The sequence below is a fragment of the Macrosteles quadrilineatus genome, unplaced genomic scaffold (assembly GCF_028750875.1).
Source record: "Macrosteles quadrilineatus isolate MER2022 unplaced genomic scaffold, UCM_ALF_1.0 Scaffold_2__2_contigs__length_208266976, whole genome shotgun sequence".
Taxonomy (NCBI): Eukaryota; Metazoa; Arthropoda; class Insecta; order Hemiptera; family Cicadellidae; genus Macrosteles; species Macrosteles quadrilineatus.
This window is the reverse complement of record NW_026542595.1, coordinates 173,213,855-173,227,242: the sequence shown is the minus strand read 5'-3', so window position 1 is coordinate 173,227,242 and position 13,388 is coordinate 173,213,855. Positions and strand designations below refer to the sequence as shown.

The following is a 13,388-nucleotide window of genomic DNA, read 5'->3' as shown; positions in this document are numbered from 1 at the left end:
AAATTTCTAAATTTCTCTCTAGACCATTTTGAAGAGCTTAAAAAAACAAATAATTTAGTATATTGAAGTTTTTTTAAATGTTCATTGACTACGGAGAAAATTAAAGAAATTGTAAATTTAAAATTCCCATGTTATTCTTATGGAGAATAAATAAACTGTTCTAGTTTGCTTGTTTATGGATATATTTTAATCAAATTTGGCAATTTGGCTTATTTCATACTAAGCTATCAATATTTCAATTGAAAAAACACACCTCAACATCTTTCCCGTAGCAGCAAACCTAACTACTCACTAAAATTAATGTTATTTAAATAGGAAATAAATCTGAAAATTTATAGGGAATATTTTAGTAGAAATCGAGCCTGGTGAATGGAAATTCGCTTAGTATGCAGGTTTGCTGCGACGGGGGTATTTACTATTTATTTCTTATATCTCTACAACTGTTTCAACCAAATAGAAGCTCTGCAATTTACCTTTAAGAAAAAGCGCATGCTTGATTTTTAAGTTGTCTATCTCCATAAGAATTTAAACATAGTCGATTGTCTTGGATATTTATTTTCGCATAATTGTAGAGTGTTTATTATTCAACGATGTCACTATGTAGGTTGATCTTACAATTAACATAATTTAAAGTTATGGAAAAAGTTTTAACATGTCTTTTGAAAAAGGTCTGTCAAGCAAGTCAGTTTCACACATAATTTGTTTTTGAACATCTAGATTTAATTTGATTTTAGAGGCTGTTAACTACAGTAACTAATTTCAACATTGATCTAGTGCCAGCATTTCTTGTCCCACTGTAGGAACAATCGGCCTAAACTTGGTCCAACTACACGCACAACTTAACCCCCCTCAATCGTAGATCTCTCTAAATTATACTTACGCTTGATTGAATTCCACTTAAATAGCGGTATTAAATATTATAGTAGCAAACATCATCTGATGATAACTTTCCGAAAAATACAATAACCCAAAATAGTATCTTATATTATCTAAATTTGAGACAAAAATATTATAAAAACTACAGTTTTTGACAAGCGTGCTTTTTTGAGCATCTTCTCTTTTTTTTAATGCATGTCTCCAAAAATCATGAGATGTTACGTCGACAGCCAATATAAATTCCAAAATAATTATTTTTCCAAACAAATATACTCGTCAATCATTGTTGTACAGGAGTTGTGAAAATTATTTCAAATAATTCAACGCTGGTGCAAAATAGCAGTTGAGGGAATTGGATTGAATTTCAATAATTAGTAGTCAACACAGTATATAAATAGTATGTTTTGATTCCAAACAGACTGACTTTTATGTCTATTGTAAGAACATAACTGGCGAAATGGCGTGGTAAATTTTCCCATTAACCTTTTTTCTAGTCAAATTTCACCTTTATGCCCAAATAAATGGTTCTTACCATTATATCAGCTGGTCTGAGTATCAAAGCTACCCAAAACGTTGCAATTCATTCTAGATTCATCAAACACGTATACAATCTTGCTTAAAATACGCAACCTTGTCATTGTGGTGATGAGTAATTCTTTTAGAAATTTCCTAATATTTATCAACAGATTATATTTATTTTGTCTAGTTATAAAGTAATTTTCAACACGTCATGGAAATTATCGTTATTTGAGATTGCCAGTAGTCGTATTGAATTCTTGAAACTGAAGTATTTGAAAATATTGCAGACAATAATTATTTTAAATACATAAACCCTTAAAAATAAACAAATCATAAATACAACAACATTATAACATATAATAATCATAATGTTTTATAATTATAAATCTTCTTAACAAATTAAATGACACACCATTAGAAAATTTAATTACTATTGAAGTGAATATAATTTTGACTAAGAGCATTGAACGGCTGCAACTATTATCATTTATCAGCTGATGTAGGACCCATTACGTAATTAGAAGTTCTGTTTGAATATCTGATTTCTGAAACTACATACCTTAAGAAAGGTAAACCCCTTAATTAAATGCTGAAGTAATTAACATGTACTTTGAAATAATTAATGTTGTTGTAATTAGATCTGGAAAAGAGAAAAGTTGGGAATTTCCCTGCCACGAGTTGTGACAGTTGGGGAGTCAGAGATACAGGAAAAATATATTTTTAAACGAAATTTAATTTAAATATTTGCAAAAATCCGTCAAAATTTAAAATTCATTTGACTTGGATAAATAAACTTGATGTTTCTTCAACTAGCATTTACCGGTACATTTGATTAAACATCTTAGGCTTAATTTAAGAAATCAATAATCAATGAATTGTTGTTGAGCAATGTTGATTTCTCGATGAACTAGACTAGGTTATAATAATATTATTCACAACACTGATATTAATATTCCATCATTACAAACTTGTTTAGGCCTAGGTGTAAGTTTTATGAAAGTTAAAATGTTGATCTTAATATCAGTTTCTAAAAGTATTTTAATTTCATTATTTTGTATTTTTATTTTGTTCAGTATTTTATTTTCATCATTCCCATACTAATTTGTACTAGCCTATTTCCCCCCCTAAAATATAACACTGCTACTTCTGCTACCACAGTGGTTTGTAAAGTTTATTCGAATTGAAACAATACTTATTCAAGTTTTTTGGAGTCATAAATCTTTATGAATTGGTAGAACTTTTAGACGTTTTTCGAATTGAGTCATTTTGTATAATGCATGTAAAACTAGCTATGTTTTATAAATACAATTTAATAAATACTACATTAAGTTTGACTGCAATAGTGCAGTGTAGTATAATAATTTGTAGACTTTTTAAAAATAGTACAGAAATGTATTTCTTCAAGTAAAAAATAGTTGGAAAATCTATATTAAGCAAAATTTAGGCTTCTCCCCCCCCTGGAATTTTATCAAGCAACACCACTGTAGCCAACCCCAATGTATTTGTACCAAACCCATACATTATGAGCTGTTAACTAAACTCCCAACGATTATTCAAATCAAACGTTTTAGTGTTATTATATGATCAATCCACAATAGTTGGAGTAGTTAATTCGACTGGAGAGAAATAAATAAACAGATACAGCTATTTAAAAAAAATCCGACTTACATTTGACCATATAAAATGCTAAGGAATTTAAACATTCGTATCAACTATGCCAAACGATAGCAGGGCGGAAATATAATACAAATGTTAAATTGTTATAGATGACCTTGTACACTTAATCGTGTAATTTTTCCTGTTTTGACAGAATCAGTGCATCAGGTAATAACAGTTTGATAAGGATCTTCGACAAGCAATGCAGCAAAAACAACAAACAAATATCAGTCAGCATCAAACATCAAACAATCGTCAACGTATGATCTGTAACCATGTATGCGTTGCAATTGTTTGTTCTAGTGGCTGTGCAGAGTTACGTAAGAATTTCAGCTGAGGATACGCCAGACGCAGTGAGTATACAGGGTGAATCAGACCACTCGTGCACATACTTTAACGGGATATACAGCCGCTTGTGTAACTCACTGGCTCACTGATCAGGTATACAAATGTAGGTTTACATTTCTAGGGATCTGAAATTTTTTGTGTAGGTCCGTCTCGGTCCCAACCACTCAGGGGATTTAAAAATCTTAAAATTTTAAAATTGCAACACCCCCCCAAATTCCCTTAAATCCCCCTTTTCGAGAAAAAAAAACTGTTTTTTAAACGGCTATAGCTAAAACGGTAAGAGCTAGGCATAGATTTAAAGAGATTTTCATGGTCAGGAATTTCATTTTCTACAAGACATCATCAGATGTTTTTCGAAAATCACCCTCCTTCACCTTCAAAAAACGCTCTACTTCTAAAATTTGTTAAATTTCTTGGAGTTTCGACGTGTTTTTAATCTTTAAAATTACTTTTCGGACATATATTTGTACTTTTAATCATCCCAACATTGAGAGAAAAGTGCCTAAATTGACATTTTGAAATTGTATCTAAAAAATAATTTAAATGGCAGATTTTAAATAAAAAGGTTAGTTTTTAACCCTTGTTGGGCCAAACCGTTGTGCATGGATGGTCTGATTCACCCTAGAATTGTGTATGGTGTTGCTAAACTTGGAGTTTTACAAAGATAAACAAACTTCACAATGAAAGGTTATCCATTGTTGATTTAGAACAGTTGGTAATGTGCCAGTTTATTGCCATGGCAGTGGTGTTGAGGATGTACTACCATTGAATATATGTCATTATATATAGCCAATAATTGTATGTAATTAATTATATTTTCTAGGGCCCTTACAAAATTCACGTAGCAAACGTTGGACAGTGTGCCGAAGTTGGGAAAGTGTTCACCGCCGAAGCCATAAAAGAATACCAAGATGGCGACCAGAACAGACCTTGCTTTACAGGAAATGTGAATCTCACCACAGATCTGAACGATGAATATACGGTGGGGTTACATTAATTTAATTAGTAGTGTACACATTAATTTACTTTTGCACATAAATTGTGCCTATTATTTGCACAAACAACCTCTAGCGACAGAAAACATGCAAAGAAGAGAGCTTGCAGTTGTTTTATTAAATTCATATTAGACTAGATAGATAAGAAAACACATTTTGGTTAGTAATCCTTTCGATTAATGAGTGCTTATGCGTGATGCTTCGAAGACTATACTTCAAACAAACACATATTTTTGTTGATGAATCAAAACTATTAAAGACCTAATGCTGTATTTTAATAAAAAATATGTATAAAATAATAAATCTGTTAGTTTATGTTCCTCAGTTTTAATGGGACCCTAAATAGGCCAACTAAATTTAGCTGATTAATTAAACTGATTAATAAGCTTAATTATTTTCATTAATAAAGGCATTTGATTTGTTAGGTTGTAAATAACAGATTTTTGTAACTAAAACAAACAGCAAGTTTATTTAAATTCGTCTCTTGCAACGGCCTTTGCATAGGAATGTAGTTAGATAGTTGATACTATTTTTCTATGATAATTAAGTCAAATTTAATTTAAATAAACTAAAAAATTACAATCCATATAACTCTTGTAACAGTTATTTTTGTCTCTTATTTCAGTTGAAGGTTCAAGTTCAAAACATGGTGAATAGCTCATGGAAAGACCTAATGAGCTTTGTGTTCAAGAAAGCTTGCAGTGATACCATAAAATATGAAGCGAATTGGTTTGAAATAATGAAGAAAGTGAACATCCATGTAACTGAATGTCCCATACCAAAGGTTAGTGTATATCCAATCAATTGGATGGCCTATAAAATTTAAAAAGGCTTTAAATCTATACTTATTAATGCAGTGAAATTGATAGGCCTATAAAGGATAGGTGTGACGATTAGTTTTGATGTTAGGACACCAAAGTTAAATTATGTGTACTGTGAATTTTGTTGGATATTATTGTTTTATTTTAGGTTGTTTCTATTCAGACCTACTGGAAATTGTGTATAGTAGTTGTATTTTGGTGATAATAATTATGGAAGAGGCAGGTATGCTATGGAAGGTGGAATCGTTCCTACTCTCTCTATCGTAGGCTACTTATAATCAGTGTGCGTCTGTGCGAATCGGCTGCAAATCTCACTTCAACGCTTTTGACATAGTAAAAATTGCAGAATTGCTGTTTTATTGTAAAATTATCGGATTTAAAATGCATATCGTATAGGCCTATGATGGAATAAAAACATATTTGGTCTCACAACATTTGTTTACAAGATGATTTTTCACATTAAAACTGCAAAAAACTTTGCCTTTATTTGTGTAAACTAGCTGATCTGAATTGTACACGGTTTTAACTGACTACTGAATTCCCGTACGTAGGACGGGCTAACACCTCGTACTTATTTAATACGCAAGCAGGTTTTTTGTGTCAATTACTCCTCCGAAACTACTTAACCGATTTTCATGTTCTTGGTGTCATTGGAAAGAGCGTAAAGTGAAGTTGTACAAGAAACTTTCTTTTTAGGGAACCCATTAGAATTTACAAGAAATGTTGATTATATCGATCTATTATGTACATCTTGAGTGTTCCATAATCTTTGAGTAGAATCTTTTAAAGTCATAAAAAATTATGACTGTTGTTTGTTTCAAAATAACGCCTGTAATACTTAGAATTTGCTCGATTTCGAGCAACAGGGACACTAGTTAAAAATAAATAAAGTAGGTTGGTTGAAAATATCTATATATATAATTTAAAATAAATATTATTAAAAAATCTTAAGTTTTTTATTTTTTACAAATTGTAGTAAGTAATGCACATTTTGAATACCTCCTAAATATATTTTCTAAGTCAATGTGTGAACTGTATTAATAAACAAAGAAAAACAAACATGTATTGAATTACAAAAAAAACATGTAGTTAGTACTGCATAATGGTGCACTGCAGTGTGTCTACCAATGCCTGGTTTGTCAATTGTCTTTCAAAACTATGTTTCAGGGATTCTACCAGTTCAAATGCGTGTCACTTGAAGGGGTTCAAATAGCTAGCCATAAAACGGTAAAATATGGAAAGTACCGTATCGTGGAATCAGCTTGGGATAAAGACACCTTACTTGGATGCGTAACTGTAGAGGGAACCGCTTCGCCTAACTAACGCAAAGGAATTAAATTCTATTATTGCATTTTATAATATTTTTTCTCCCTGGCTGTTATATAATTTACTTATAGTTTAGTAGATATAATTTACAAAATGGTTTTGAGGCTTGTAGAGATCTTTTAAACAAGATAGAGCCGTTTCTATCATGCCTTGCCTCAATTTTTCCTCCAGGAGAAATTTCAAAGCTTAGTGTGAACGCTGATTAGGTCATGGATTTGTAATATAGCAATTTCCCTTGTGCGTGCTAAAAATTCAATCCTGGCTTCTAGTACAGTAATCTGACACTTTACATTAAACCATCTGCGGCCACCCTAGTTGCAATTGAACGTAATTGTAAGTTGTAAGATTTAGCTAATTCTATGGATAGCTCTGATTTTCATTTGCGAAAAACATTTGTTATTGTAGGCTAAACGAGTGTACTTAAAGCTTTTCGTATTTATAAACTAAAGGCTTTGAAAAATTTCCTGTTAATGAAAATTTGCAAATTAAAAATGTACTCCGGCAGGAAATATGTCAGTGAAAGAAAATACGAGAGGTCAGAAGTGTAATAATACATGAAACAGTGTTGAGATGCTTGATGGCAGTTTGGATGAGGAAAATGTAGTGGATGATCTCTATTTGGCTGAAAATGATGTTATATTATGTAAAAATCGTGTATAAAATATGAATAAAATAAAATAATAGTACACATCATCATTTGACATTCAGAGACTTTTTACACGAGCTGTCGAGGATTGAAAACACAATTAGACCGTGTAAAGAACTATATTTTCCTTTGCACTAGAAAATTGTATAAAGAGCCAATTATTTGACAACATTTAAATTTAGTTTAATTTAATGTATTAACTATCAAAATGAGTTCAATCTAGTTTCGCTTCAAATTATAAACAGCTTTTTCCATCATTTAAAAATTTAAACGCTGTAGCCTACTCTGTCACGCAATATAAACATTATTATTTTTCCAATTTGTTAAATTAATGTCGATTAAGGTGTGTATGTTGTAGTAAAATATACGACATGTCTCGTTGATGGTAAATGTTAATATAATTTATATTTTTTCGACAAAATCAACAGAGGGATTTAAGGTCAGATAATGGAAATCTGATGTCCTCAATTATAGCTAACCCTACTTTCCCTTGCGATAAAAAGGTTTACACTTACTTTAACCCCAACCCTGCCACAAATGTCTTCAAACAGTATTTTTCACTACAGAAAAAAAATTAACATACACCATATATAGACATTTTGTAAAAAAAAACTAATCCTTATCACTCTAATTAAAAAAGTTGTTGTATAAAAAGTAATTTTTTGTTTATTATTTTACCTGGGGACTGCAACATGAATACTTAATAACTTCTATCTTGAATAAGTAAAATAAATAATGGATCCCTGAAAACAATCTGAAGAAAGATAATTCTACGACTATTAAAGTCTAATTAAAAAGCCATTAAGAAGCTCAATTGGGATAAGAAGTGGGACTTTTCGTGATGAATTCTTAAAATATCAGAGTATTCTTAGGAGCGCCAAAATCTTAAAGATTTACAATACTTAGTCAGTTACTTAGTCAATTACTTTAGTCAGTTACAATTTAGTCTTTATGGATTTTAATGCAAACGAACTGATATATTAGGTATTAATTTATAACTTGAAATTATGTATCAATATTTTAGTTCAGCTTAGTACTCATTAGCTTTTGCAAGCGTTTTTGGCCTTAGAAACAGGTCAAAAGTCAGTTTTAAAACATTTAGAGTACGGTATTTAATAATACTGTAATAAATATGCAAAACATGTATTCAGTTCGTTGTAAAAAGTAAACGTTATTGATTTATTTTTTTTAATACCATACGAGAATATTATTAGAGCTAAATATTAATTTTCCCTTAATTAATTATACAAATGATTAATGCCAAAATACTATAAGAAAATACGTAGGGCGTATTAAGTGTAAAACGCCATTGTATAAAGTCAGAACTAACCTCTTTTCATTAAAAGGCCAAACAAACCAAAGCCACACGTGACTAGAATTGTTATGCCCTGGCTCTGGGCATGGTCTAGTACTGTGTTTATGGCTTGTCCTTGTATACAATAACGTTGTTATGGTATTTATAGTTTTTACTCTATTTGTTATTATTGTATGTTCAGGAATTGGTTGCATTTTTCTCAGAATGTATGTTGTTTGGTTTTAGTTCATCGTTGGTGCAAATTGATGTTGATGGATCAATATAAACTCAACGGAAATTTGCCTAGGTGGAATTAAGTAGTTATGGAACAAGCATTCTACATTTCCGTATTAAATTCACAAATAAAATTTAATTTTTTTACTTTCGCTTAGATTTTCGTTGTCATCATGTATTCATAATCACTATAAATGCAATAGAGCAAGAATGTTGTATTACATATGTAGATAATTAACATTCAACTTTTACAACATTAACAAAACGTAACACAGCTATTTAGCTTATTTAGCTATTTAGTTGTTTGTTAGAAATTTTAATTAATTTAGAGTAAAAACAATCACTATAAAGGAATATAAATTTTAAAAAACTTCAAAGGAAAAGAAGAAGATAGTGTTCACCAAACAGAAGTAGTAGTTTAGTAACTTATCAACGTACGTAATTTTGTATATAGAAGTTTTGAATTCCAAAATCGTAGCCGTGGTCACTCCTGGCTACCATGGTAGACATAACCACTGCAAAGTTACAACTTCGGTAGAGTTAGTTATACTGGAGTCATCTCACAACTTGTAACACCTGGATACTCCGTTCAGCTCAAATTTGATGGTTTTGTTAGACGAGAGTTTGCTAACTAATAAACTGAACATTTCACTTTAGGTCTGGAGCTGTTCGTAATTGAGGTTTAAATATTATACTCCTCATTCGATTTACGATTAGGAACTATTTTCTGCGCCTTACGTGTCGGTTAACACTTATGTTTTATTTTAAGACAATCTTAAAGCGAGAGCTTTGCGATTTTTATGTGAATTTCAGAAGAAAAAAAGGCAGTTTAGAAACATACGAGATCGTTAATAATAAACTGGAATAACGAAATCCAATGAATAATGAAAATACGTACTGAAACCTATAAACTTACTTATAGCATTCCCGGACATAAAAATAACTAAACGATATCTTCAGCAGACCCAGTTGTAAGTAGACCCATAAAACTAGTAGAGTTAAATTCCATTTTATTCAAATCGTAGAGACACACAACATGGCCAAAGTAAAATCTCTAACCAAAAATCTAAAAAAAAATCGAATCTTCTATCACATGTTACATTCAACAACACAACAATACAACAATCATTCAACATTCAACAATAGTTTATTTCTCCATTGTTTTTCTATACCAAATGGTGATTTGTTTTTAGAATAACACAATAGCACAATTAGATATTGTTTTTGTTATTCGGCTCAAAGTTTATCTTCTCTTGCTCTCTTGACAGCCAGGAAAGGACATCGGACTCAGAAACTACGATAAAGCTTCGTCAGAATACAGAGACTGCTAACAAGACCACCCTTGTAAGAGGGATGTTTCCGCAAACAAGTCTACCCTTAACATGGAACCCGTCTGGTTTAAAATACAACATGAACAAGACGTCTATCCCAACTGCATGGCTTTGTTAATTAGACCATAACATACCTTGTCTTGTACAAACGTCTTACGAGTGGTTAGGTAAAGTGAATTTTACTAGCTATAGCTTATATGTATTGCAAAGCGATTGTTTATAACATCCGTAGAATATGTTTATAATTGAGACACAACAAAAAAATTCCTTGGTTTCGAAGTAGGGCAGCCACTAATTTAAATCCAAATTTAGTTATTTTACCTTCTCGTACATTGTACATGGAGAAAGTATTGCTCTCGTCAAAATTTACGAACTTGAGTTTAAATATTCGTTTTGGCCCCCTGAACCCAACAAAGTGTTGTTCGAAGTGATTGGCATGCGGGTACTAATGTATAGTACCTCCAGGCATTAATGTTTTTTCCAAAATTTCCATTTTTAATGGGGATTTTTCTAATGAATAAATTAACAAAAATCAGATTTTAAAAAATCCAAAAGATTGTAATTAAAATTTAGTGTGTATTTAGTGTTTTATCTCTAAAAAGTGATACAACCCTCGATGCTGTATAAATTACCGTTTAAAAATTATTGCAGCTTTTGTGATTTTAATGAAAGATAAAGGGATAAAGTATGTGTCAGAAACAATCTTAGATCTTAGAGTCATTGTTAGGTAGAAAGATATAAGTTTACATTAAGAATAATTTTTACCATTGCTTTGCTGTATATATTTTAACCCTCCATTTTTAACTTTACACCACATTCACCCTTTTACACCGAATTATCTTTACACTTCAGAAACTGCTACTATTCTCTTTTTTACTATGCTGTTACTATTCTCAACATAGTAACAGGTGACGTAATATTATAAAATAGAGTTTTGGCTGTTTGTGATTTTAATATACAAACATTGATGAAACCGCTGTTGTAATTTGAATTCGGTTCATGTTAAATTAATCATAGGTAAAGTGAGAGTTATAATTTATTTTTTTTTACTATTGAATGTAAATTATAACTAACCACAAGAAAATAGGCCTGTCTCACGTTTTTAAGAGAAAGGTGAAACATTTTTTAGGTGTTGTCACATCGATAATGAATTTACATTGATGCTATTTGCTACAGATAGTAAGATTTTTGTACTGTATATTTCATTCAACCCGCACGAAGAAGGGGTACACAGCAGCTAGTTACACATGAAATATTACTTTTATGACTTGCAAATCAAACTACAAACCAGCAATATTTATATCAGTAAAAATAATAACGTGAACATAAATGATAAAGTTAGTGTAGCAATATATCAACATCAGTTCTTTCAAGACCCACCCGAGAATATAAGCAATATCGCCTGCACAGCTTTACTGGAAGAGTTATATTCTTATTATATTCACAGTTCTACATTGAACTTTGTTTTTATCATTTTATTCTGCTCCTATTGTTTTTTAAATAATCGTGGGATTTGTCTTAAGTCACAGTGATAACAAATTCGGAGTCACGTGATTGAATTAATACACATAACTATATTTTTACAGTGCCATGTTTTCATTTTAGGTTTTAGGTCGTGTCTAATCGTTCCGATTCTTATTCCCCAATTCTCAGTTTTCTCAGTTCCCAGAGGTCATAGTCTAGTCACGTCTGTTTTACTGTTTTGATTTGTTCTTCAACTAATGAACTCTGTGGGAATTTCCGATATAAGTTTATAAAGCGATAAATAAGTCATAGTTTATAGTTATATAAATATTAACTTATTTTACTACTTCAAGTTTAGTTTACTACAAAACTAGCTTTGCTACGATACGTAACGATACATAAAACCCAGCGTAGGACCTAAATAATTGATTAAGTCTATAATAAATTTTAAATAGAGGATAACAAAATTCTCTGTTTTGTCAACAGTGAATATGAACAAACATCCCAATGCTTGGAAATTTTTATACTTTAAAAGATTGTATGAACATTGTTGAATCATAATGATTGTTTATAGTGTTTACACTAATGAAATTTTAGAGTTTTTGTGATTTTTCAACGCAGCCCAAGTTAGAAGTACTTTGAAACACTGTACAATGACAAAAAGCTTATAATGTTGGTATTCGTGTTTTATTTCATTCATTGCCGATCAGCTGATATGCATCGTTGAATAATTATAGTTTGAGGTTGTTGTTGTTGGAAGTTTTTTGCAAAGACTCAACATAGTATATGATTATACAGGGTGACATAAAAGTCTGGAAACGGCTTAATATATTTTTTAATAAATCTGTTGTCAAATTCAAAACGTTCACATCAACTTATATATATGAAAACTTCTTTTTGCAATTATTATTATTTTTTTATGTGAAAGTTTTTAATTTTCCAACAGAATTAGTTAAAAAGATATAAAGCCGTTTCCAGACTTTTTTGTCACCCTGTGTATATATAGTCAAGAACAGCCTGTTAAATTATATACAAAAATGTAATATTATTACCTTCATAGACTATAAGCAACTCGTAACTCCTAACGTAAACGAGGTTTTACCAAAGACATTTCTAATGCAATTGTAAAAGAATTTAAGGTCTGTACTTTTTGATTCAAGATCCAAAATATTTTTGCAGTATAAAATGTGTTTGCAACAATGTTAATATATTTCCCAAAAGGGGTTTTTGCCAACCCCTTAACTAGTCTTAGATCTTACAAGCTACGCTGTGCATAGGACATTTGACTACCACTTTGAAGTGTAAATACATCACAACTCAATTTAAAACGTGAAATTGTCTCTTTCAAATTCTTTAGTTCAAAAAATTTACCAGCCTTTACTATAGCAATATTTATTTATAAAGCTGTGAGATATAATCCTATTTGAAGAAACTAAGTTAACTTGACATCTTTGTGGTCCAATTGAATTTGCCAGAAGGTCCATCGTATCCTTAAGTGTTAACTTTTGCAAGAAAACAGTCTGCTTGTACTTTTTGTTTCAGTTGATTACTCTTAATACTACTTAAGTAATATTTTTCTTGCATTTTTCGAACGACTTAAATCCAATTTTATATCAAGGATCAACGGTTAAAATGAGTTTTATTAATGTTAAACCAATACATCACGAATTATTATGATGTAAAAAGATTTTAGATCAAATGTCCTTAAAATTGGAGCATTATGTCTGATTTTATATTGGATTTTCCTATTAAATGATGAAAGATCGTGTAAACACATTTTTAAAGGCAATTTTCCTATCTCTTAGAGATTTTCTAATTTTTCTAAGGTAAACGGTTTCAAAAGACACACTTAGCTTCTCGTGATTACATTCCAAATAA

The 13,388-nt window shown here is 30.7% G+C and overlaps 1 protein-coding gene across 1 annotated transcript; it reads left to right on the top strand.

Moving 5' to 3' along the window:
- Window positions 1-3,265: 3,265 nt before the first annotated feature.
- LOC128988143 (uncharacterized) lies at window positions 3,266-6,558 on the top strand. Its single transcript, XM_054409370.1, has 4 exons — window positions 3,266-3,404; window positions 4,223-4,381; window positions 5,020-5,178; window positions 6,383-6,558. Exons 1-4 carry the CDS (start codon window positions 3,327-3,329, stop codon window positions 6,536-6,538), a joined length of 552 nt encoding a protein of 183 aa, XP_054265345.1. The 5' UTR covers window positions 3,266-3,326; the 3' UTR covers window positions 6,539-6,558.
- Window positions 6,559-13,388: the final 6,830 nt, after the last annotated feature.